The following is a 25,673-nucleotide window of genomic DNA, read 5'->3' as shown; positions in this document are numbered from 1 at the left end:
TTTTATCTGTTATCAATTGTTGGTAGAATCGTGTGCTGGAATTGAGCTGAATTGCAACATTTTTTTAATTTTCAAAATTTAATTTACTACTAGTAGAAAACACATTTTACTTGCTCCTTAATTACAAAAAAGTTTCGCACGCAAGATTTAATTTCCGGCAGTGCATTTACAACCACATTAATGCCCCGACAGAGAACAGAATTTTCATCCGGAATCGGATTCATATTTTGTAGAGAGAGTAAAGATAAATGTGTGGAATGCATGTTGCTTTTGAAGTTTTTAATTACAAATTCTTTTCCTCGCACATCATAACAATAATTTTAGAAGACCATATATATGCTGCTGCTTCTTTTTGGCTCTTGATACACTCGTAAAATGCATGTTGCTTTTCAAGTTTGAGCATAATCCATTCGTTCACTCATCTACTCCGTAGTAGTACAACTTCTTTGTGGTCAACAGTTCAATTCAAAAGTAGCATTAAAAATTCATAATTAATCATATTTGAGGGAGTCCCTACGACGAAATATGTGTTGCTGTGTTGAATTCGCAAGTTCAAATATTTACAAACATGAACTGTACGTTCCCATCTACAACTTTGTATCTACTCTTTAAATAATTTTTAGTTGTGCACCCATGATGATTTAATTTTTGTTGTATGAACATATATCCAAATTTAAAAAATGAGATACTGAATGACTGAATTCTATTCTTTTATTTTCTTGGATAAAGAAAGAGAGTAAATATTGAGCTAATTGTAGACTGAGTGTATGTAGTTGGTGGTGTGGTGGTACTTATCAAAATGCTATTCGAAAATTATATTGCAAACTCTCTCATTTCCTACATGTTTTCTTTATAAAACATTACTCCATTAGCTACAAGATATAAAAGTTTTCTATCCACACAAAAAAATTGAAATTGCGGTAACTTATTATGATTATCGGACGGAAGTAGAATTAATTTTCATTTAAAGACTTCCTTTTGCGGGCGTAAACATAATATACATCCTATCTAAATTATAAAAAGAAAATACTAATAGTAATAATTATAGTACATGAAACTTGATCCATGAAAACTAAGATAAAAACGAGGGTCTAATACTCCAAATTGATGATAAACATATAAGATTATATTACAATGACTCTCAAATAAAAGTGAAACAAAAAAGAACACGAGAGAGAAACAACAGCCATTCAAATAAAATAAAAATGCACACAAAAGAAGAGAGAGAAAAATCGAACTGGAAAAAGTAATCACTACTATTTCTTAATGCGCTTGACCTTGTGCCATCCCTTCTTGCAAGAATGTTTAACAAATTTGAAACCCTTGTTGAAGAGGCCTTTGATCTCCCTAGCTCTTGCCTTCACCTGCCTCTCGAAGCTCCCCATTTTCTCTGGGAACAAATTAGGTTGTCAGAGGGAGGGTTTTAATGATTTGTTGAGTCGTGGGATCGACGTGGCGTTGCTGGAGCGTAGGTCTCTTTTTTATAATGCATCCGTTGAGGATTGATGAGACGTGGCTGCCCTCTCATTGGCTGGATTTGTTGCTAGGTCCCATTTACTTGGGTTGGACTCAAACGCTATATTTTAAATTTAAGTTGCGCTCAATAGAGTAATAGAGTAATGAAATGCTCTAAGAGCATTCCCAATGGAGGTGGCGAATTCTCGGCGATAAATCGCCGGTTATCGCCGAATTATCGCCGGCCATTGTGGCGAAGTCGGCGATAATTCGGCGATAATGTTGCCGTTGCTTCGCCGAGTGGCGTTCTAACGCCGGATTATCGCCGAGCGATCGCCGGCCACTGTGGCGACGCTCGGCGATAATCGGCGATAATTAAAATTTTTTTTTTTTTTTTTTGAACCCAACGGCTATTTTACATTCCACCCCTATAAATATTTCCTCCACTTCCTCCATTCATCACCCACAATCTTCATTCTCTCCATTTTCAATCTCTTCTCCCAATCTTCAATTTTCATCAAAATTATGAGCTTTTGGAAGAAAAGTTCCCGATCGGGTAAGGATAAGGGTAAGGGGAAAGAGTCGAGTTCACAAATTCCCAACACGGATGAAGCAAACGAGCAGTGGATGCAGTCGTTGTTGGCGATGGGTTCTCCTCCCGGCCAACTTCCATACGGGGGTCCGTCTCCTTTGCAGACTCCTCCGGCGCGGAGACTTTCTCCGTACTTCAACTCTGCCGGCAGAATGCCCTTTCCAGCCGACGATGTGTATCGGCCCCAGTTCGACACCCCCGGATCAACCCCAGGCGACCAAGAATCTCAGGCCGCGACACTGAGCGCGGAGGACTTCGAGGTGGAAGAAACGCCCACCGAGCCGCCTTCTAGGAGCGGGAGGGGGAAGGCGCCGGCGTCGTCGGCTGCGACTGATACGGGTTCCGATGAGAGGCCGAAGCGGGTAAGGACTACTTACACTCTGCAAGAGTCCGAGCTGATAGCCGACTGCTGGGCGGACACGTCACAGGACGCGGAGCGCAGCAACTACCAGACTGAGATCATATTCTGGGAGCGGATTGCCGCGAAGTACAGGAGCCACAAGACTGCCTCAATGAAGGACCATGGCAGCGAGGCGATCCGTCGGCATTGGGAGCGCCTCATGAGGGACTGCGGGCACTTCAACGGTATTTATTCTAACTTGATGACTCACATGACGAGTGGCCAGAACGAGCACATGGTCCGAGATGAGGCCATCCGGATGTATAGTAGCCAGTACTTGTCGACGAAGGGCTTCAAGTATTGGAACATCTACGATAAGCTGAAGGATCTCCCCAAATTCCGGACGGGAATGCACGACGCGCTGCACGGGAAATCGGTGCGCTCGCGACTTAGCGTTTCGGAGAGCGAGGGGAGCGCGGCCCACATCGACTTGAGTGGGGATGGTCCGCACGAGCGCCCGGAGGGAGTGAAGAAGGCGAAGGGGAGGCGGAAGGGGAAGGGCGCAACGTCGGAAGTCGCGTCGGAATCCGTCATCGACTTAGAAAAAGCCACTTATTCGAGCAATGTCGCCAATCTGACCCAGATGTACACGCTGTACTTCACCGGCGGCGGGACCCCTGAAGAAAAGGCGGCCCTCTGGAAATGCATCCAACACCTGCAGAGTACGCTGGGGCTCGATCCCGACGCCCCTCCGGCCCCTCCGTCTTAGATTTTTTTTTTTTAAATCTTTGTTTATTTGCGTTTTTTATTTGTAGTTTTTTTTTTCTCGTTGTATTATATTTTCCAATGATTAATACAACGATGAATTGTTCATTATTAGTCTATTTATTAAATACATTTGTAGGGAAAATTAAATAATATAAAAAATAATGATGTAAAAATGAAATGTTGAGTTAGGGAGAAATAAGGGAGAAATAAGGGAGAAACCAATGTAGCACTTGGCTAAAAACTGGGGATAAATTTTGGTGCTGATGTGGCGCTGATGTGGCAGGAGTTAGGGAGAAATAAGGGAGTTTTTAGGGAACTCCATTGGGAGTGCTCTAACTATATAGTCTTGGTAGTAATCGTGTGTATCTAAGATTACCGGAGAAGCACAAGTGAGATGATCCTGTACGTCCGATTAAATTTGTATGGCAAATCAAATATGTACACCATAGTCAAATACTCAAAATAGTTATAAGTCACATAACAGGTCAAAATTTTAACCACACTACCGAAACAAGATGTACGGATTGAAGAGTGAAACGGATTTGGAAACATTGTTCATGATATAAATGTTAGATACATTATGAGGGCGTTGTACAGAGAATGTATGCATATCGATGCACTCAAGTTCCCCGTCCAACAGTAAGAGCATCCGAGCACCAATCCAACAATGACGAGTTGCAAGAAGTTCTCGCCCGACAAGTGGGATGCACTGAAAACAACGGAACTGATTGCAACCGCTAGCTGCCAGTTTGTTGTGGAGGCAAGAGATGTCAAGAGAAAACCTCTGTACACCACTTCTTCCAGCAACGGAGTGATGATGGAGTAGACAAGAACGCAGGCGGTTGCAGAACTCCAGCCGCTTGTGAGAATATCCTTGACGAATGGATTGTTCACATCCTGTAATGTCAACAAAATCAGTACCCAATGTACACCCAACGAATCAAAAATTTTAGTTCATGGAGATGAATGGAAGTAAATATGAATAAATATACCTTGGGTCCAATCAATCTCTCAGCAAAATACGAAGTGATAAAGACCAATGACAGAAGGACCCCAAACCCGAGCACTGATGCCAGCAGCCAGCTTCGTTGTTTTGAAGATTTATTGGCACGAAAGAAATCTGTAATGTCATACTGAGGCTTACCGGGGCACTTAAGCAGCAGCAAAACAATGCTAAGCTCTATGGTTTGGATTGCCAAGATAAAGAATGCCTGTGCTGCAAAGAATCGGACAAGGTCTATCATCAAGATCATAAGATCCGATGAAGAAAACACTTCCTCAATATCATATTCCAATGAAAAAGGTTCATACAAAACTCAAAGTATGAGTGTCACTAATCACTATCATAAGCATTATTCATTTTGGTAGGAAAATACGAGAAGAAGATTCTTACAGCATGCTTATTCAAAAATTACCTTCAAGAATTGACTTTATACAAAAAGAAACATCTACAAACTTCAATGCAATAGCTCCACAATCATTAACCATTACTAGCATCTTAATATGAGTTCCATTCATCACTTTCAGCATCGCAACCAGTATGCATACCTGAGTCTGTGGATCGAGGACGGGTTGATGCAATATCTTTGCAGCAGCAGAAAGACCACCAAAACTCAACGGGACGTGAATGCTGAACACATAAAAACCCATAGAGCTCCATATACTTCCAATATCAAGTTGAGGTTGAGGATCTGTTGTGAGAACTGAGAAACCCTGCTATGAATAAGGAATAAAGTTACAACATATACATGATTTATGTGTGAGTTTCTTGATTTCCATCTCCCAATGGCAGCTAGATGAAATTTCAGCTCGCACAAATAGCACATCCAACAACTTTATACTTTTGGCAGAAAATTAATCATAATATTCCTGTTCGATTTAAGCTAAACAAAGAAACATTGGAAATCTAAGTGTTCATTTCATTCTCATACGGATTAATTACACTGCAACAAAAATAGGGCAGAAACAGGATAATTTCGCATGAACTTTTTGTGTTCCACATTCAATCAAATTCCGGTAGCGAAAATTAACAATAATCAATAATTAAAAATTGCTTTTCAGCAACGCTTTTCAATTAAAATAAATAAGGAAATGTCGACATAATCCAGAAAAGCAAAATACGGATAATTATTTTAAGTTACCTGATGGGGTTGTGATTCTGTCTCATTTTTTATGCAGCGACGGATTAAAGAAACCCTTTTATCGAAAGAGTTGCATTTCAGCAACCTATTGCCGTAATCCGTGCAGAAATTTGCCGGAAATTGACACTGCAGAGCTGTGCTCATCTTCGAGAGTACTCGCAAAACAAAATTCTGAGATATGGAGTGATAAACACTCCTAGTTAACTGTCCAAGGTAGTAATATCACAATTTTTATTTTTTTGTTTCCTTTATTTTATTTCACTTTATAAGTACTACTAGCATTAAATTTTGTTTTAAAGTGGGACAAAGGGAAATTTAAAAAAAAAAACATTTTGTGTAATGTAGAGTAATCATATTATAATAGTGGAATAGGGAAATGCAAAGCGAAGGTACGCAGTGATTACAAGTTATCGATCGTGATTATTAAACAAGCTCTCTACAAAAACAAATAAGGAAATGCAAAGCGAAGATACAATTGACTGCAAGTTGTCGATCTTGATTAATCAAGCTAACTACAAGAACATATGTGATGTAGATCAATCACATTACTCAAACTTTGATTAATAAACAAATTAACTAAAATACAATGAGCGGAGTTGGACTTAACTAATTAGAATTCCACAAATTATAAATAAGGCGGCGTGACGTCATCCTAAACAAGGCGTTGCACGAATATAAAGAAGAAGATGAGAACTGAAAGCGGATCCAACAACCACCGACATCCAACTATGGAAATGGAATTACTACTGCTTAAGTCAGCAGTATCCGACACTGCTCCACTAAAGTTCCCACTACTACTTGCGCCTGACCTGCAATTCACAAACTATTTTACTCCATTTGCTATCAATTAAGTATTTAAACAAAACGAATGATTCAGCATTTTATTTAAATTACCTAGAGGTGAATTTGCAATTTCCGTGGCCTGAAATAAAGATATTAAAGGAATTAGTAAACATACTGTATAAATATTGATGACTGGCACTAAGTAATTAATAAAATTACTTGGGTTGAGGTCAGTAAGGGCAGCAGTGTTGCTAAAGCTGCAGGCGTCGTCGCCGGAGTTGTGATTCTTGACGTAGTAGTCATTGAAGGCGAAGGAGGCCATTCGGGCCACGTCGGACGCGTCGTAGCAGGGCCCACCATTTTGTATGGGCCCGCAGTTCGCCCCGCCTGGCCCACAAGCCCAGTCAAGGGCCGACTGCAAGGCTGCGTCCTCAGCGTTGTTCTTCGCCACGCACCATAGCTGCCTCACCGCCACCGCTGCTCCCTCATCCTGGGCTTGGAGGGAACTGGCTACTGCCACCGAGATTGTAAGCACAAAGAGTAATCGAGACAGATCCATTTTTCGAGATAAACAAAGTACTATTGCTTAAATTAACGATTACTCCATTTTATAAGCGGTGGAAAATCGACCGTTGGGATTCATGACCAGACACACTCACCCAAGCAGGCTTTTCGACAAATTGGACTTGCTCGCCTCTTTATTTTTCACAAATTATTCCCAAGGCTAAGATTTCTTGATAGGCAAATAGGAGACTTGTTATTCTAACGTGTTATAATTACTCCAAATTTGGAATTTTTTTGTTACGAGAGAGACCAAAGTCTTAAATATATATGGAGTAGTTTTTATTACAAAAGAGAGCAAAGCCCTTAGAATATATTAGTACTACAATTTATCCAGTAGCTTGAATATGTATGATTCCCAAAATCTCAATAACAAGTTCCGTATCTTAAATCGGTAGCTCATGATCAAAATACAAACTTGTATCTAGACCAACTTGCCAAATTTAGATTTAAATCATGGGACATATGTATGCGAAAGCTATTAATCCCAAAGCTTTAGCCTATAGCATTCACTATAGTTCTACTTTCTTGGTCCCACCACAAGTGAGATGTTCCTTTTTCATCGTTATTTTGCGAAGATGATAATAAAAAGTTACAGTGGAGAAAAAAATAAAGTAAGAGAGATAATAATATAGAAGAGAATCATATATACATTATTACTTTACTTTATCAATATTCTTAAGTCTTAACTATTTATTACTTCTTCAGTCCCAATTTAGGAGTGCAATTTAGTTAGAGTATGAGTTATAAGAAATTGTTGAAGTGTGTAATAATTGAAGTGAAGTAGTGGTTGTTGGAGTGTGTAATAATTGAAGTGGGGTAGTGGAAAGTGAGATAATTTTGACTTTTTTGTATGTTTAGGATTTTGTTTTTTTTTTATTTTTATGAAAGTAATGACATTTGAGTGTAAATTTCATTAACAATGAGGTTATATTTTATGTCCAAATATGGTAAATTCTAAATGAAACTTTTAAACTGGGATGGACGAAAATGATAAAACATGACTCTTAAACTGGGATGGAGGGAGTATATTTTTGTAAAACAACGTCTAATTTGGAGCGCTTCATTTTGTAGTAGAATGGAGGGAGTATTTGCTTCTATCCTATCCAATAGTACAACTATCCAAATTTTTAGCAAGCCGGTCACACTTTCTCCACTATAACAGTACTCTATATTTAATTATTTAATGGCCCTTGTTATCATATTACTCCATCTATATCTGAAATTTTAGTTTTCTTTTGCTATGATGGTAGGTTCATAAAAATTTATTTATTTCTTCCGTCCATTTAAGATGTTCACAATTTTTAGTGGTATGAAATTTTAAGAGAAATTGTTAAATGAAATAAATAGAGAGAAAAAACAAGAGTAGTTTAATATCTTAATAAGGAGAGAGACGTATTTTCAAATATAAAAAATGAACATATTGAATAAGATAGAGTGAGTATTTTATTTTATTTATAAAAAAACTATTTTATCAAACATTTAATTAATAGCATGGATATTGAGGTCCACTAATACTAGTAACAATTTTTTGCTTTCTCATTTATACTCTATCAATTGTGCATTAAAAGGCCACATGAGAAGTAACTATGACACATAAGAATAACTTAATGCCATGTAGAAAGCGATTTCACAGGAATCGCTAAACGTGAAAAATCCCAAATCTAATCAAAGTTCATAAATTGTTATGACCAAATTTTAAAAATCCATGGAAAAATTCAGAATTCCGCCAAAGTTTGTGATATCCACTACTCCTCCGTCCACCACTAAACGTTTCATTTGCTATTTTCATCTGTTCATCAATAAATGTTTCATTTGCTTTTTATTGCTTACATCAATGGATCTCACATTCCACTAACTTTATTACTCATATTTCATTATAAAAATAATATGAGTAGTATATAAGAGTATGACCTACCTTCAACTTATTTTTTTTATTATATTTCTTAAAATTTATGTCATGTCAAATATGGACATGGACCTGCAATAGTGGATGGAGGGACTATATCATAAACCGCAGCTAAAATGCTTATCAATATCTAAACAATTATCCTAACTTGTACTCCACCACCACAAGGGTTGTACCGATTTGACACATCATCTACTATCCGGTCATAATGGATGCTACTAATATGTGCAGATCAGTGTACATGTCTAGACAGTACACAACTTTTCACTTTAGTTATACGCATTTGAAGCACAACTCCATTGAATATACTTTGTATAGATACAAGTGGAATATAAATGCATTTGATTCTACTTCCAAATCAACTGTTTCTTTGAGATTGATTTTCATGGACCAGGTAGAATGAGCCTAAAGGAAAACTGAGCCAAGCATTGAAAAGGAAATTTAACACAAATATTTTGGTGACATATAACGATAAAACTAAAAGGTAGAGCTAATTAGAAACTATAAAAATTAATACTCCATAACTTGATAGTTGTAGACATTTAATCTTATTTAACTTACTCTTCGTGTGAGCCACCTACAAATTAATAAAAACTATTTCTATGATAAAGAAGTTTAGCTTTAGTGACCATCTTTCCATGCTCTATATTAAACATATTCTTGATGACTAGTTTTCAACTTGTTGTGCTTATTATCCAATCAATGTAGGCAATCTTTTCATTCTTTATTAAATACTAACCTTATAAAACTAGTTATTTTGTTGTATACCATGCACTTGTATATTCCATGTGCTAATGAAACCTGGTTAGTTAATAAACAAAAGGGACAAACATTCCTAGACTTATTATGTCAAGGCTACAGTTAGATATGCAAAGGGCTAACAACACGTCTGCTTGCGCGTCATGCAAGCACCAGAGGAAGAGGTGCACAGAGAAGTGCACGTTGGCGCCCTTCTTTCCCGTGGAGAGGACACGAGAGTTCCAGGCTGTGCACAAGGTGTTTGGTGTGAGCAACGTCACAAAGATCATCACGAGCCTTAGGGAGGAGGACCGGAAGGTAGCTGTGGACTCGCTCGTGTGGGAAGCCCTAGGGCGGCAGAAGGACCCGGTGCTGGGGCCGTTTGGAGACTACCGAAGGGTTTGTGAGGAGCTGAGGTTGTACAAGAGCCAATATCAACACTTTCATCACCAAGTACCAAATCAAGGAACCATAGTTTACAAGGCTGCCACAGCACAAGCCCTAATGGGATGGAACAATAGCAACAAAATTGTGAATACAAACACTAATAACCCAAACAATAATTTTATTGGTAATGGCAATTCTGTGGTGGATTTTTGCACTTATGGATATTCCCCAAATCACCATATTCATCAAGATTCTGAAAAACAAAGGGCAGAAAGGGAAAATGGCACAACTATATTCCTTCCTCAGCAGCATTTGTCTAATGCTTTCGGCCAACAATGCATTCTTGCAGGTAGTATTCGAGCCAAGACTTACTAAATCATGGTCAGCTAATCAACTGATTAATACTAGTACTAATTTAATAAGACTCATGGGCCTAGCTATTTATATATCTTTCCATCATGTTCTAATGTCATGTTTCGTTCATATATGCATTGTGAAAAACGCATAAATAAAATACTAGTAGTTCACACTTTGATTTGGATTATTTTTAATCTTGATTTATTTATACCCCTATTTTGCAGGTCAATACAATCCTCTGGATTCCAAGTCAATGGAAAGCACCCTTTGGGAGGGCAGTTCGTAGATACAATGTTTTCAAATGTCTACAATTCATATGGTTTCTTGGAGAAAATACTAAGTTTTCGTATTATACATTGCGGATTCAATTTCTCAATTCATGTTTTTTACTAGTCGTTTGTTTCCATAATATGGAATTTTATGTTCATAATCCAAATAAGGCCTGCTTTTGACCACTATTTACAATTCTTGAACACTAAGGCCCGTTTGATAAGTTAGTAATGCCTAGATATAGATACTTATATGACTATTTCTAAGTGTTTGATATCATAGTTAACCTATTATGCCAGCCCGTGGTTTTCTCTATGGCCCATCCGAGCCCGCAAATTTTTCCTTAAAATACAAAGATATGTATCTCACAAATTTGGTCGGATAGCATTTCTACCTCATTTATTATGATTTATTAATACAAAATCTAGATAATTTCTTGTCTACCAAAAAACCTTCATCCGAGCTTATCTTGACACGAAGACCGCATTTCTTATCTTATTTAACAAATCTTGTTTTATCTCATATTTCTTATCAAACGAGCTTAAGTAATTATAGTATTAGTATTTATCTATTTTAAATTTTTATTTAATTATAATTTATAATTTAATTAATTTATAAATAATAAAAAAGTACTACTAAAATTTTATCAAAACAATGAAATTATATAATTGAAATAATTTTTTTTATAATGAATTTATAAAATAAAATTGAGTGTATTTATAAATGTTCGAATTAAAAAACCACGCCCACGGCTCTTGTGATTAGGACATCAACGAACGTGCTCAAGTACCTGCAGGTATACAACTCGTGCATCATGCAATCATAAAAATGTAATGTGAGCATTATCGTATACTCGCAGAGCATGCCTGTGCACATAGCATACACTTTAAACCAATTTATTCAAGTAGCTTTAAGTATTTTTGACAATTTTGTTTCTAGAGTTGATTTATAAAAACTTGATTAAGGTAAAATACAAGCTGAATCAATTATACAGTAAGAAATTTTTTGGTACTCACTCAGTTGTTATTGTCCGCACCCAATTTTATGCTAAAGCATAGATAAAAGACAAAAACCTCTAAAACCTTGAATCGAAGAAAAAAGAAAATCCTAATTTGGGGAAAAATGTCTTAAACCCTACAAATAGAGTTGAGTCGTTCACCTCAGCTGAAGCAGCAGCCATTTCACCTCCGTTAGAAATGGTGGGTCCTCTGCTCCGCTCTCTGTGCTCTGCCGCCGCCAGAAAATCACTATCTTCCTCCTCCGCGTCTACCAATTATCGGAAGCCCTATGTGTTCTCACGCGCTTCAGGCCTCGCAAGGCCATTCTCCTCGCCCACCGCCGCTTCCACATCGCCGTCGACCGCCAACGATCCCGCAGCCGTTGTTGACCCCAGCCGCCTCCGCAATGTCGCCGTAATAGCTCACGTCGACCACGGGAAGACCACGCTCATGGATCGGCTCCTCCGCCAGTGCGGCGCCGATATCCCGCACGAGCGAGCTCTTGATTCTATTAGCCTCGAGCGCGAGCGTGGAATAACCATCTCTTCCAAGGTCCTTACTGTTTTCTAGATTTTTTTGTTGATTCTGGATTAGGTATTAGTAATTTGGTTGAGCCGCTGAAATATGAGGAGATTCAATGTCGAGTTTGGTAGACTGAGCAAGCATGAAGCGATGCTTTAGTAAGTTGATGTTGAAAAAAGATCGAGTGATGTAGGTAAAGAAGTCTTGAAATAGGATTTAGATGTTGTTTTTGAATGTGGCCCATGTGTCTGTTTGCTTTTTTGATCTACGTAAAATGAGATTTACATTGGCGGTGATGAAAAAAAAGGCCGGACTTACGGCTGCTACTATTTGGTTGGTAGTAGATTGATGAAACTATGTCTGAGGTATTACTTCTGAGCCAATGGTACATGACTAGATCGTGGATGAACTACTGTGAGTCTGTGACAGTGGGAGAATAATCCAGTTGGTCAAAAGGAGGGCTGCAAAAATAGAAATGGGCAAAAAAGAAAGAAGTGACCTTTTTTTCTGTTATGATTTCGATATTCAATAGCTTCCTAAGATGCAATTACTGTAATTAGATTTGTCTAGCAGTTGATATGCTGTTTAATATCACATTCATAACATGAAATGAGAAAGTTCTGGTGGTATATCTCGAAATGCTTTAGTGATTGATTTTTGTGACTTTTTTAGAATATCCCATTTCCTATTCTCAATCATAATTTGCAGGTAACATCTATTTCGTGGAAAGAGAATGAGCTGAACATGGTTGACACACCTGGACATGCAGATTTTGGAGGTGAAGTAAGTCAAATTTTTAAAGAAATACTTATGTGGATAGCTTGTCACTATAGACCATTAGGTCTTGCATTGAGCCCCAGTTTTAAACCCTTCTCACGTAATGAATCTGTGATTGTGTTTCTTTGCTTCCTTTTTTTTTTTTTCCAAAAAAACATTATTTTTAAAAAAGCAGCTTATATGGGCTTCAGGCGTGTTTCTTTTAGAAACATGGAATGTAAGATATTGAGAGTCATTGCTGAAACATTGTAGAATGCACTAAATTATCAATTTTTTGTTTTCAGCACGAGATCTTTAATGTTTGATTTAAACGGTCATTTCTGGGAAAACCCTTGTGGAACTGATGCAACATTTGCTTGCTCTTGAAATGATGCCCTGATAATAATTAATTATTTCTATGATCTTTCACTCACCAAATTGTTTGTTGGATCAATTTATGTTTCTAGTTGTCAGTGGTAGAGGTTTAGCTTCCTAGCATCAAATGTTAATTCTCTTGCTAGACCCATGGAATTGTGCTATTAGCAGATTACAACTTATGTCTAAACTTCTGAAATTTCCAATGCTCAAGGCTAAAGCTGCAGCTTTTTGATGTAATTTTTAGCATTGAACGCTCTATCTTTTCTTTTGAAAGGTTGAGCGGGTCATGGGCATGGTTGAGGGAGCAGTTTTAGTCGTTGATGCTGGCGAAGGTCCCTTGGCACAAACAAAGTTTGTCCTTGCAAAGGCCTTGAAATATGGTATACGACCTCTGCTTCTTCTGAACAAAGTAGACCGACCTTCAGGTACAATTTCAAATAATAGTGATGATTGATTAAATATCATATGCTTCTAGATTTACATGTACAAATGTTACGTTGTATGTGTAGTTACTGAAGAAAGGTGTAGTGAGGTCGAGAGCCTGGTGTTCGATCTTTTTGACAATCTTGGTGCTACAGGTGCATATTACTTGTGTAATAACAGTATCATTTGGTAGAGGCTAGTTCTTGAATCTTGAATATACTTCAGATATGCATATATTAATTGTTCTTATTTGCTGGATACCTTTCCCTCAGAGGAGCAATTAGAATTTCCTGTTCTTTATGCTTCTGCAAAGGAAGGATGGGCTTCATCCACTTATACAAAGAATCCCCCCGAGGATGCTAGGAATATGTCCGACTTGCTTAATGCAATCATAAGTCACGTTCGTCCGCCAACTGCTACACTTGATGCACCTTTTCAGATGCTGGTCAGTGCTGAGATATTGCAAGTTTACTTCACGTCTTTTGCATGCTTTGTAGAATGTGGGATTCACATGCATATACTTTCATGTATTCCATGTATAAAGAAGGATGAGCTAGGCATCTAGCATTCTTAGCCATGTATCTCCCATGTTTTCCTCTACATTTCCTTATCGTTTGTTGATGGTGTTAAGATACTGCAGAATATTTTTTACCAAATATAAGCACCTTAGCAGAGAAACCTTGAGAAAGTTGGTTGACAGCTCTTTTCAGGTCTCTATGATGGAAAAAGATAATTATGTTGGCCGAATTCTAACTGGTCGTATTTATTCTGGAATCCTCCAAGTTGGTGATAGAGTGCATGGAATTCATGCTACAGATTCTGGGACTGCCAAAACTGAAGAAGGGAAGGTTTGTCCCTTTGCATAACAACGTGTCTTACTTTTCTTTCTTTCTTTCTTTCTTTCTGCCCTGCCTGTGTGTCTATGAAGTCCTTTCTGGGCACAGTTTCATGCCATAAAATGTGATGTACTCCCTGTCCCATTTCAATAGGCCTATTCCGACCTTATTTGGGAAACCACTACCTAAAATCGATATTGAATGAATAATAAACACTCCAGCACAACTCATCCGTACGCCATTGGGGTCACTTGCTTTATCTCTCTTTCTTAGTACTTTATTGATTAAAATGAATCCTCTCTCCATTTTTTTGGATAAATACAACCTAACAAAACATACCTTCTCTTTCCTATTTCATAATATAACTATTTTTTTCTTAGAATCCGTGCCTGGACCTTAAGGCCTATTGAAATAGGATGACATAGTATTTTTTTTGTAAATGTGCTAAATGATCAGTTAAGAGATTTCAGTCTGTTTATAGTCTATACTGTTGCCTATGGCTTTTATGTTTATGTTCTTGTCTTGCAATTAAAGATAGGAAGAGTTGCTTGCTATTTTCCACTAGTTTCCATGTTGGGTTGACATTGTTTTCTGAACTTTTTCCTGTAGGTTGTGAAGCTGATGAAAAAAAAGGGAACTAGTATTGTTTCTGTTGATAGTGCCGGTGCTGGTGATATAGTGTCGATGGCTGGGTTAACCAGTCCAGTGATTGGGCACACAATAGCAAATGTTGGGGTACATGAATTTTTATGCTTTTGCCATCTACTTGATATGCTAGTTCTGCATGAAATTGAATTCAGTATCATATATTGATATATCTTTAATCATCTAATAGACAAGCATGGGCTTATTGAGTAAATAACTGGTCACTTGAAATTTATTGTTTGGATTCTCTCACATTCATGATGTGCATCGCCAATATGTAGAGCTTGTCAGTGACATCTATAGGTTTATGTAGGTCATGACTGCTCTACCTACTGTTGATCTTGACCCCCCAACTATTTCCATGACTTTTGGCGTGAATGATTCACCATTGGCTGGCCGAGATGGAACTTTTGTAAGACTTTCTTGTCCCTCTACTCTCTGTGCTGTATACACGTTTGCATTTAATATTCGATTAGGTCGCTCGAAAATTTTGAATGTCCTTGTTTTTGGTATGATGTCCTTATAGAATTTTCTAGTCTTTATAATCCTCCTCAAATCATTACCAGTTTCCTTGATGATGTAATTCTGTTGCATGTGAAATTTATAGTTGACCGGAAAGCAAATTGGTGACCGTCTGATGGCTGAATCTGAGAGGAATCTTGCACTAAATGTGCTTCCTGGTTTGTCAGACTCTTATGAAGTTCAAGGGAGGGGAGAACTTCAGTTGGGTAAGTTTTTTTATCAGATGTCTTAAGTGTATTTTTCGCGTTCGATTGCTTGTTTAGCTTTAGCATGAGTGCAGTACGAACTGCTCGTCCGGGCTTATTGCAGTTCGTATCATCTTTACATCAACTTTTAGTTTCTTATACTTACCTTGAATCTAACAATTATCAAACAGGTATCTTGATTGAGAACATGAGGCGTGAAAAATTTGAGTTGTCTGTATCACCTCCCAAAGTCATGTGAGTTTCTCATTTGTATTAATCCTCTACACCATTTGGTTACTCACTATATTTTGATATTTAACTACTTATGTATCTATTATATAAAAAGCCAAATTAATGCTCATGCTTGAAAGCTTTAATATCTGGTTTTACTTTTATAGCCTTTGAGAAATTTTCTACTTTATTATTAGGTATAAAATTGAGAAAGGGCAAAAACTGGAACCAATTGAAGAAGTGACTGTAGAGGTGATTGTGGTAGAGCAAATTTTTGTCCTTCTCCAACCTCTCATAAATTGCAGTAATTGAGTTTTGTAATTGCTCATTCCAGGTGAATGAAGAGCATGTAGGTTTAGTCATGGAAGCTCTTTCTCACAGGCGAGGAGAGATTACAGACATGGGTCCAGTCCCTGGCAGTGTTGGCAGGACTAGAGTTTGTCTGACTTGTCCTTCTAGGTACATAATTTTTTCTGTATCATATCTCCTCTCTGTCTCAGTATGTTTCTCCTATATATTTTTAACCATCTCGTTTTCTTGTTATTTTTTAGGTAACACTTCCCATGTTCTACTAATTTTATGTTCTAGTTTGTAGGGAGTATTATTTATTGGTTCTTTGAGTTCATTGAACTTTTTTTCCATAAATATTTTCTATACACAGGGGCTTAGTTGGTTATAGAAGTGTCTTCAATAGCGATACACGTGGCACTGGATTCATGCACCGCGCATTCTTGTGTATGCCCTCTGATCAACTTTCACCTCTCTGTCTTGATTATTTTTATGCTCTATATTGCTGATTGTTTTCTATTATTCCATGATGATGATAAAAATGTTATTTAATCTTCAACATTTTCTTTTTTTTTGTGGACTTAATATTTGCAAGTTTATATGTTTAACAAGGAAACTTAGACCCTTCTTGGTATGATGGAATGGACTGGAATGAAATGAAAATGCATTGAAATTGTCATTTCATTCCAACCTTCATTGCATTCCATTCCATCATACCAAGAAGGGAGTATATATGTTTGATTTCTTTTACTTCTTACCGGAGTAAATTTGTATATATTTCCTTCATTAATTTTTTCATTTTGTGTGTATGTCATCTTGCAGCCTATGAGAAATATCGAGGTCCTCTCGGAAACGTCAGAAAAGGAGTACTGGTATGTTATCATATTACCTTAGCGATTTGCTAGTCCCGCTGTTTATTCTGTTTTGAAAAAGAGTATCTTATTAGCTTCTTTAGGTTTTGCTGCCAACCTTTTTATTTACATTGTGCGTCAAATTTGTTTTACATTTTCATCCACATGAATTTCTTATCAGATAATTTGATCGTTATGTTTGTATTTCACTCACTCTGTTTATGCACCTGATTTAATCAACTATAGTTGATGTAACAGGTTTCAATGGGATATGGGACTATCACAGCTTATGCTTTGATGAGTTTAGAACCACGCGGAATACTTTTTGTCAAACCCGGAATGGAGGTTTTTGTTATTTATATCTACTTTCTAAAGTCATTTGGTCGACAAATGTGCAAATGAATATAAGATGACATTTTTAGTTACTCGGTATTATTGGGGCCAGAATTTGAGCCTTGTTTCATTAACTTGCAGGCTTATGATGGCATGATTATTGGTGAACATTCACGGGATACTGATCTTGATGTAATTTTTTTATAATTAATTTAATCTAAAACTGTTACTGTTGATTTTCAGTTGATTAACACCAAGTATTTCTTCTCACAGGTTAATCCAGTGCGAAGTAAGGAGCTAACGAATATCCGTGCTGCATCTAAAGATGAGAATGTGAAACTAACCCCTCCTCGCCTTGTATGCACTCTAATTCTTTTCATTTATCATCATACTATTAATTTTTGTCCTTGTTCTTGTGCGAAAGTGGCTATCTGGATGTTATATGAAAATGTAAACTTATTTGTAGCTTAATAATATAAACAACCAAAGGCAATGAGTTTCTGCAATCCACAAAAATATGTTTGAAATTGCTAGAAATTACAATTGAAGTTTAGGAAGTTACCTAACTCTATCCAAGAGTTGCATCTATGTTCTATGCTTTTACAAGAGAAATAACAAGCTGCACTTTTCTTGCAGATGTCTCTCGAAGAAGCAATAGGGTATGTTGCATCTGATGAGCTCATTGAGGTATGCCCATTTCTTGTACTCAGAACTCATTTGGTGCACACGTTTTCATCTTCATAGGAGAAAATGAAGGAAGAATTATAATATCACGTTTTGCATTGCATAATCGGATCTTGTGCAAATTTCGTATTGGCTATGCAGGTTACACCAAATGCTATTCGGTTAAGGAAGAGATACCTGGACGTTAACAAGCGAAAAACAATGAGTAAAAGGCCGAAGGATTGATTTTCTGCCCAAAGACGTACAATTTTGTGAGTTGAAATAATTATTCTACACTCCTCTCCTGGTTTCACCATAGCCGCTGTTGAGGTAAAGATGTATCATAGTATTTGATGGAGTTTAAATGCAATAAGATATATACAGAACTCCAACATCCTAGTTTGTTTATACACTGTTGAGAGTTTTACAATTTGCTACAGTGAGTTTTTAGGATTCTTGAGCTGCATTGATAATTATAGTTGAATTTTCACCAGAGATTAAAGTATACTCCACTTCTATGAAAATGATTGGCTACATTTACAGCTTGACGATTCTTAGTTTAACAAGTATATATAGCCGACACGTTTATATTTATAAGACTTAGCTTGCATAATTTTGAATTGTTTTCGAAGAATAATAACTCTTTGAAAATTGGATATATATAGTTAACTTTTCCAATTAAAGTAACTTCTTTTTACATAATTACGAACCTGATCAAAGCAGGAAAAATTATTCCTTTTTTTCTAACTATTCCTCGAACATTTATTAGCAATAAATGTAAATAAAATATAATTTGATTTTCTTCTTCTCAATGCAACGGTACGTTTTCAGTAATTTATTAAAAAATTTCGCATAGTAATAAAATATGCCGTCTCTGTTCTAGAAATGTGTATAGTAAAAACGTAGATATGACGACTTGTCAGCAGCAAAATTATTTTATCGAAAAGTCAACTTTAAAAAAAAGAAGAAATTGTTTGTTAAGCATTTCATTTTCTTTTACATTTCAACTTTTTTTTTAATCTTCATATATACAGAGTGAAAAATTTCGCCAAATTTTCATGCAGAACAAATCTGCCAAATATTTTCATAAATATAGAATCTAAATTTACACAAGAAATAAAGTACTATGAAACATCCACCTCACTCAAAAAAAAAAGGAAAGCGAAAAAGATTAATTAAAAAAAAATCGATAAATGAGCCATAAATAAGAAAAGAGAAAAAGGAAAAAAGAAAAAATAATAAAAAATATTAAAAGCAGCTATAATAACAGTATGAATAGATCTCCCTCTTCTCTCGGCGATTCCTCTCTTCTCTCTCTAAATCCCTTCTCCTGTGTATACATTACAAGCATTCATGGGCGCCTACCGAGCAGAAGACGACTACGATTACTTGTTCAAGGTGGTGCTCATCGGCGATTCTGGCGTCGGCAAATCCAACCTGCTCTCCAGATTCACTCGTAACGAGTTCAGCTTGGAGTCCAAGTCCACGATCGGAGTCGAGTTCGCCACTCGGAGCATCCACGTCGACGAGAAGGTCATCAAGGCTCAGATTTGGGACACTGCTGGCCAGGAACGGTACGTCATTGCTCTTTAATTCTGCTCATTCTGCTTTGCTTTTTTTGGCGCTCGTAAATTCGAGATCTCATCTTCTGCTTTTGCTCATCATTCCTTTTGTTTTCGATTTTTTCGTTTCCCGGTGATTTGAAATGCGAAGTTTGTACAAGTAATTTTTGTTTTCGCTTGAGATCCATTGCTTTTGGGAATAGCATGATCTGCTTAGATCTGACACTTTTTGAGCTTAGATTTCTCTGCATTATGTATCAACGGTGCATTTTATTGAAGAAACGAGATTTCCTTTTGAGATTAGGCTGATCTACAAATTTTGGACTCCTTAAGTTGATCGGAACACGATGTTGATGGAATTCTCATTGATTTACTTATGGATTTTTGTTTTAGGTATGCTAAGTTAGTGTACTTGAATATTTTGTTTTCAAGATATTGCTTAAAATGGAAATGTAATGCGATCTTAGCAGAATTAACTGGGTGTTAGAGTGGTGAAGACTGAGAAAGAAGAGGGGTTTTGAAGAATATATCTTAAACTCTTATATGGAATCAAACGTCTCCACATCCTAGCCAGCGATCTGGACTAGTGTTTCGTTTTCTACTACAGTAGAATATTAGCAACTTCGCATTGAGATCATTGGTGCCTGGGATTTAGGATCCAAGGCTTAGAATTTATCCTAGTTTGGTAATCTGAAGGAACTATGTGTAGCTGCTTTTTTTAATTGAATGAAGTAAATTTTAAAGACCACGTCACAGTGTAAATGTCTTTTTTATTGAATAAACTCAAATTTTAAAGGCTGTGTCACGGTAGAGTGGTGAAGACAGTAAAGATGAGGGGTTTTGAAGAATGTGTCTTTAACTTGTACTCCATATGGAATTAACTTCTCCACATCCTGGCAAGCGATCTGGACTTGTGTTTCGTTTTCTACTAGAATAGAATCTGAGCAACTTCACATTAGAGTCTAGAGATCATTGGTGCTTGGGCTTTTAGGATCCAAGGCTTAGTATCTATCCTAGTTTGATAATCTGAAGGTAACCAATAAACATATATTTTAAAGGCCACCTCGTTGTGTTTTTTGTATGTTTTCATATAATTATGAATTGCTATATAAGACACTGAGTACTTTTGCTTTTAGGCATCAAGAGAAGCATACATGTATGTGAATTTTGCCGTCAAATTGCACACATTTGTGGAGTTAATTTTATCTGATGACTGCCTATCTGTCAATGTTTCTTGGGTTAGGTGATTGTTCTTGATATGGTGATTCTGTTTCTAGATGATGTCAGTTTTGATATTCAGGTCTCTTCAGAATTCCTTCGTTCCAACTAATGAAATGAAACTCTTCTTTGAGATTAATGTTTATAATCAGAACTTTATCAAAATTCTACTGCATTGTACTCATATTTATCACTCATCTGTGTCAAGTTATCTTTCCCTATAATGCCACTTGTAATACACTTCTATAAATCCTTACCCTTTGTGATCCTTCGATCCAGATATCGTGCAATCACAAGTGCTTACTACCGTGGAGCTGTTGGTGCCTTGTTGGTCTATGATGTAACACGTCATGTTACATTTGAAAATGTAGAGAGATGGTTGAAGGAGCTGAGGGATCACACAGACTCAAATATCGTGATAATGCTGGTGGGGAACAAGGCTGACTTGCGCCACCTACGCGCTGTTTCCACAGAGGACGCCACAGCTTTTGCTGAAAAGGAGAAGACATTCTTCATGGAAACTTCAGCCCTGGAATCACTGAACGTGGAAAGCGCCTTCACAGAAGTGCTCACACAGATCCATGGTGTAGTCAGCAGGAAAGCTCTAGAAAGTGGCGATGATCCAGCCCCTATATCTAAAGGGCAGACCATTAATGTTGGATCAAAGGATGACGTTTCAGCAGTAAAGAAAGGTGGTTGCTGCTCCGGTTGAGTATACCAAGGAGTTTATGGCCGTTCCATATTTTACTCTAGCGAGATTACGATTTCAATCTACACACGGGTGACCTGGGACTACTAGGCTGCCACTCGTTGTTGATGTGCACACCACATTTGTCCGGATTTAGTAGACACTGTGGAGCAAAGATTCATTCGTAGTCACTTCCTCGTGTTCGTTTTTATCATTCGGCCCCTTGAATTCGTATTATAATAGTATTGTGAGACTCTTATAGATTCTTTACTTACGTATATTTGAGTGCTCTAGGTTTGAATTTAGACATGTATTCGGAAGTGAACCCCATTCTTGTACTCTAATTTTGAAGTGTGATTTTATTTCAATGAACCTTAAAATTGTTGTGCCCAAATCTCATCTTTCACTCTTGCACCTTTTTCTCGCGTTATATTAAATGGGAATTTGCTTCTCTTTTTTTCTCAAACTGATTGATTAAGTTATCTTTAAAATTTGTGTTTAGATAATCAATGCATTGCTGGCTTGGCTTTGTTAAAGCATACTACAAAATAAAAAGATAAATTAGGATATACTACTACAAATTGAAGAATTAACTAGTAGGAATACCGAAACATGCACCAAGATTATAAGATAATCATGGAAATACTTCAATATAGGAGTGATTTTATAATTTTGGAAGCCAGCTGAAGAAAAGAGGTGAGCCCACTCTTTCTCAGTTCTCTCTTTTCCGGCCAACACAGTCATCATCAACACATCAAAAAGCAGCTGAGTCTGAAAGGCACTATGCTCTTGTTTCTCACAATCTATAACCATATCCACAATTATCAATTTCCCACCATTCCCACCTATTGCTTCTTTGCATTTTTTCAATATTCTAACACAATCTTCTTCACTCCAGTTGTGGAGTATCCACTGCAAAAATAATTAATAAACCACCTCAAATTCACATACAATAAATTCAAATCAACACCAATTAATTTCCATACTCACCTTGAGTATAACAGCATCAGCAGGAGGAATGAACTCAAACATGTCACCACCTACAAACCTAAGATTCTCAGATCCCTCAAGCCCATCAACCACTTGTGGAAGGTCGAGCGCAATGCATTTCAAGCCTGGAAACGCCCCAGCTACCGCCTTTGCCACCACCCTGGTGCCCCCAGCAACATCCACTACACTCTTCAAACCCTCAAAAACATGCTTGCATTCATTAACAAGTATGCTGCTCACAAAATGTGAATCACTAGACATTCCCTCATTAAACACTTTGTTCCAACCCTCATCATTCTCTCCAAACTCCCACATAGTTTTCCCGTTTCTGGTGAAGAACGGAGTTGGGAATTCATCTTTAAACCATTCGGCCATATGATGGAATGGATCCACTATGATCGCATCAATCCCGACAAGTGCGAGAGGGGCGAAGCTCAAGGGCTCGTCTCTCAGCAAGAGACGTGAAGCCCTGGTGAGCGAGTAGGCCTCTTCCTCATGTTCGATCTTAACCTTGTCGAAGATCTTGGAATGGACAAGAATTCGCATAAGGCGAAAGAGGGCGGGGGATTTGGCTTTGTTGATGGAGAGGGCGTCGGCTAGTATGCCTAATTGAATTGCGGATTTAAGGGACATTGAACTTATGTAGTTGTATATGAGATTCCAAACATGGGATTGAGCATCCAAAAGCTCTTGCCTGGAATCCACTGCATTTTTGGAGTGAGTGAGTGTTGTTGATGTGCAATAATCACATGTAATTACTGTCCATTTAGAGCATCCGCAATGGTCGGCTAGCGACCGGCTAGCCGATTCGTCGCGCTGGCCGATCGGCTAGCCGAACCATTGCAGCCGGCCAGCGCAAAATCGGCGAGCGGATCGGCGTGGGCTCGCCGATCGCTCGTCGCTGGCCGAAACGCTAGCCGATCGGCTAGCCGCCATTATGGAGGCCCGATCGGCCAGCGCCGATTTTCGATTTTTTTTTTTTTTTTTTTTTTTTTTTTAAATCATATATAAACGCGATTTTCGTTTCATTTTCATTTGCACCACTTGTTTTAACGAGTTTTCTCTCTCTCTAACTTTCTGTTCAAGAGCATCATCGAGCGATGGATCACGCGGGTGGTAGCGGTAGCGGTAGTGGTGGGGATCCTGAGGAGTACGAACGGAGGATGAACGAGGCTATGGAGGCCTACATGAACCGCGGGATGGAGCGGTACATGCGTATGGTGGAACAACAGGCGATACCTCGCCCTCCACGAGTTATCCACCACCGAGCAGTGATTGATCGGGATCACGTAGCTGCACATCAGCGGCTGTACGAGGACTACTTTGCAGAGTACCCGCGGTTTCCCGCCAACATGTTCCGGCGGCGTTTCAGAATGCGCAGGGAGTTGTTTATGCGCATCGTTAGGGCATTGGAGCGTCAATATATGTGTTTCCGCTTCAGGCACGATGCGGCTGGCAGACCCGGCCACACCCCTATCCAAAAGTGCACGGCGGCAATCAGGCAGTTGGCCTACGGAGGCGCGGCAGACATGTGGGATGAGTACCTCCACATCGGTGAGTCGTCAGCCCTGAAATGTCTGAAGGAGTTCTGTGGGGGCGTGATCAGCATTTTCGGTGAGCAGTACCTTCGAAGCCCTACTCCCGAAGATTGTCAGAATTTGATGCAGATGCACGGGGAGAAGCATGGGTTCCCCGGGATGTTAGGCAGCATAGACTGTATGCATTGGGAGTGGAAGAACTGTTCGACTGCCTGGAAGGGGGCCTACACGACCGGCTACAAGTCAAAGAACCCCACAATAATCCTCGAGGCCGTAGCTGATTACCGGCTGTGGATCTCGCATGCCTATTTTGGGGTAGCCGGGTCGAACAACGACCTCAACGTCCTGAACTCGTCTCCCCTCTTCAACGAGAAGTGTCAGGGCGTCGGTCCAGCCGTCTCATTCGTGGCCAACGGCAACCGGCATGATATGGGCTACTACTTGGCGGATGGGATATACCCTCGGTGGCCGGTCTTTGTGAAGACGATCCGACAAACAAGTGATGAAAAGAAGGCCTACTTTGCGCAACGACAGGAGTCGGTGCGCAAGGACGTGGAGCGCGCATTTGGTGTGCTCCAGTCTCGATGGGCGGCAATCAAGGGCCCAACGCGTTTGTGGGATGTCGGATGCGTTTCCGAGATAATGTACGCCTGCATTATCCTGCACAACATGATCGTCGAAGACGAAGGCGTACAACTGACTAGTTGGGTCAGTGACGATGAAGCCGGTCCAAGCCACGGAACGGCCACCCCTAGTGTACGACAGGGGGTACCCCTCGATGAAGCCGGCCGACTCAAGGAATTTGCCAGCATGCGCCAAGTGGATGCTCATATTCAACTCCAAAAGGATATAATTGAAGAGTTGTGGGCACGGAGGACTGCACGACGATAGTTTTTTTTCTTTATTATGCATGTACTTTTTTTTTTTATCTATGTAACTTTTTAAAATGCAATTAATGAATTTTCCCGTACACGTGTCTAAATTTAATTCCGTATTTTAATCGTAATTTTAATTCCGTAAATGTAGTATATTTTGAATTGTTTTTATTGCGGCTGGCCTATGGCTGGCCTAAATCTGACGTGGCAGGTGGTTTTTTTAGTGTTGCTGACGTGGCAGAGGAGAGAATGGCTGGCCTATGGCTGGCCTATTAACCATTGCGGATGCTCTTATAATTAGGTGAAATTTGTAGACCACGTCCTCGTAGATATTTTTGATACTTGTGTTATTAATTATTTCGTAGTCGTCGCTGCTCCTCATGCTTCTCTAGAAACCGAGCCAAAGATGATTGAAATTATATAACTGAATCGTTGATCGGATTACTCTGCGGTTCGAATGGAAAATCTTAGGATGCAAAATATTGATGGGTGCAGGATCGATGCAGAGAGACTTCTTTTGAGGTATCGTGTGATAATGGAAGGTTTGGGATCATATAATATGAAGTGGTTACAGCATCCACGGTGTTTTGAAGAAGGTCCGCCTGATCCGCGATTTTCGTCCTCGTCAGGGAGTATTTTTTTATTTTCTATCTATAAATACACCTCATTTTCACTAATTTCACCCACAACTCTCACACATCTCTCAACCAAACATCTCTCTTTCACTCACCACTCTTTTAAAATGTTTCCCGGTGAGGATCCAAATTGGGCTATGGAACGCATAATGTTTGCTTTAGGGGACCAGATTCTCACGGGTATTTGTGCAATACAAGAGCAAGAGCAGGTCCCAAGGTCCATCCACCACCAGAC

At 38.5% G+C, this 25,673-nt stretch overlaps 6 protein-coding genes and 1 non-coding gene across 9 annotated transcripts; 4 read left to right on the top strand and 3 right to left on the bottom strand.

The window, feature by feature from the left end:
- Positions 1–3,609: 3,609 nt before the first annotated feature.
- LOC125196519 (CAAX amino terminal protease family protein) lies at positions 3,610–5,517 on the bottom strand. Of its 2 annotated transcripts, none has more exons than XM_048095063.2 (4): positions 5,297–5,517; positions 4,704–4,868; positions 4,148–4,366; positions 3,610–4,052 (listed from the first exon to the last, which is right to left on the bottom strand). In XM_048095063.2, exons 1-4 carry the CDS (start codon positions 5,438–5,440, stop codon positions 3,711–3,713), a joined length of 870 nt encoding a protein of 289 aa, XP_047951020.2. In that variant the 5' UTR covers positions 5,441–5,517; the 3' UTR covers positions 3,610–3,710. The 2 variants fall into 2 exon arrangements, with proteins under 2 accessions (XP_047951020.2, XP_047951021.2); XM_048095064.2 differs by having other exon boundaries at positions 4,148–4,392; positions 5,297–5,435.
- Positions 5,518–5,828: 311 nt separating this feature from the next.
- Positions 5,829–6,748, bottom strand: LOC125196530 (PLASMODESMATA CALLOSE-BINDING PROTEIN 5-like). The gene is made up of 3 exons (XM_048095085.2): positions 6,299–6,748; positions 6,191–6,218; positions 5,829–6,105 (listed from the first exon to the last, which is right to left on the bottom strand). The coding sequence occupies exons 1-3, from the start codon at positions 6,636–6,638 to the stop codon at positions 5,949–5,951; spliced, it is 525 nt and encodes a 174-aa protein (XP_047951042.1). The 5' UTR covers positions 6,639–6,748; the 3' UTR covers positions 5,829–5,948.
- A 2,592-nt stretch (positions 6,749–9,340) lies between these two features.
- Positions 9,341–10,489, top strand: LBD2 (LOB domain-containing protein 2). Its single transcript, XM_048089901.2, has 2 exons — positions 9,341–10,023; positions 10,256–10,489. Exons 1-2 carry the CDS (start codon positions 9,396–9,398, stop codon positions 10,315–10,317), a joined length of 690 nt encoding a protein of 229 aa, XP_047945858.1. The 5' UTR covers positions 9,341–9,395; the 3' UTR covers positions 10,318–10,489.
- Positions 10,490–11,403: 914 nt separating this feature from the next.
- Positions 11,404–18,483, top strand: LOC125196062 (uncharacterized). 2 transcript variants are annotated; one of them, XM_048094423.2, is made up of 19 exons: positions 11,404–11,851; positions 12,530–12,604; positions 13,230–13,380; positions 13,465–13,533; positions 13,651–13,823; positions 14,089–14,226; positions 14,824–14,949; positions 15,173–15,271; positions 15,467–15,587; positions 15,758–15,821; positions 15,995–16,058; positions 16,132–16,256; positions 16,459–16,532; positions 16,908–16,957; positions 17,195–17,281; positions 17,411–17,461; positions 17,543–17,626; positions 17,906–17,956; positions 18,095–18,483. In XM_048094423.2, the coding sequence occupies exons 1-19, from the start codon at positions 11,498–11,500 to the stop codon at positions 18,176–18,178; spliced, it is 2,040 nt and encodes a 679-aa protein (XP_047950380.1). In that variant the 5' UTR covers positions 11,404–11,497; the 3' UTR covers positions 18,179–18,483. The 2 variants fall into 2 exon arrangements, with proteins under 2 accessions (XP_047950380.1, XP_047950381.1); XM_048094424.2 differs by having other exon boundaries at positions 11,405–11,851; positions 15,995–16,049.
- LOC125197665 (small nucleolar RNA snoR113) lies at positions 12,109–12,204 on the top strand. The gene has a single exon (XR_007172197.1). It is a non-coding gene; the product is annotated as a small nucleolar RNA snoR113 (small nucleolar RNA).
- Positions 18,484–19,211: 728 nt separating the features above from the next.
- Positions 19,212–21,794, top strand: LOC125194430 (ras-related protein RABA1f-like). Its single transcript, XM_048092632.2, has 2 exons — positions 19,212–19,506; positions 20,992–21,794. Exons 1-2 carry the CDS (start codon positions 19,286–19,288, stop codon positions 21,422–21,424), a joined length of 654 nt encoding a protein of 217 aa, XP_047948589.1. The 5' UTR covers positions 19,212–19,285; the 3' UTR covers positions 21,425–21,794.
- A 155-nt stretch (positions 21,795–21,949) lies between these two features.
- Positions 21,950–23,133, bottom strand: LOC125195201 (flavonoid 8-O-methyltransferase 1-like). The gene is made up of 2 exons (XM_089069841.1): positions 22,391–23,133; positions 21,950–22,312 (listed from the first exon to the last, which is right to left on the bottom strand). Exons 1-2 carry the CDS (start codon positions 23,021–23,023, stop codon positions 21,962–21,964), a joined length of 984 nt encoding a protein of 327 aa, XP_088925967.1. The 5' UTR covers positions 23,024–23,133; the 3' UTR covers positions 21,950–21,961.
- Positions 23,134–25,673: the final 2,540 nt, after the last annotated feature.

This window comes from Salvia hispanica, chromosome 4, assembly GCF_029641045.1.
Source record: "Salvia hispanica isolate PSC_SH4W2 chromosome 4, Shi_PSC_v1, whole genome shotgun sequence".
Taxonomy (NCBI): domain Eukaryota; kingdom Viridiplantae; phylum Streptophyta; class Magnoliopsida; order Lamiales; family Lamiaceae; genus Salvia; species Salvia hispanica.
Note: the sequence above shows the minus strand (reverse complement) of the source record. Positions and strands in the feature narration are given on the sequence as shown.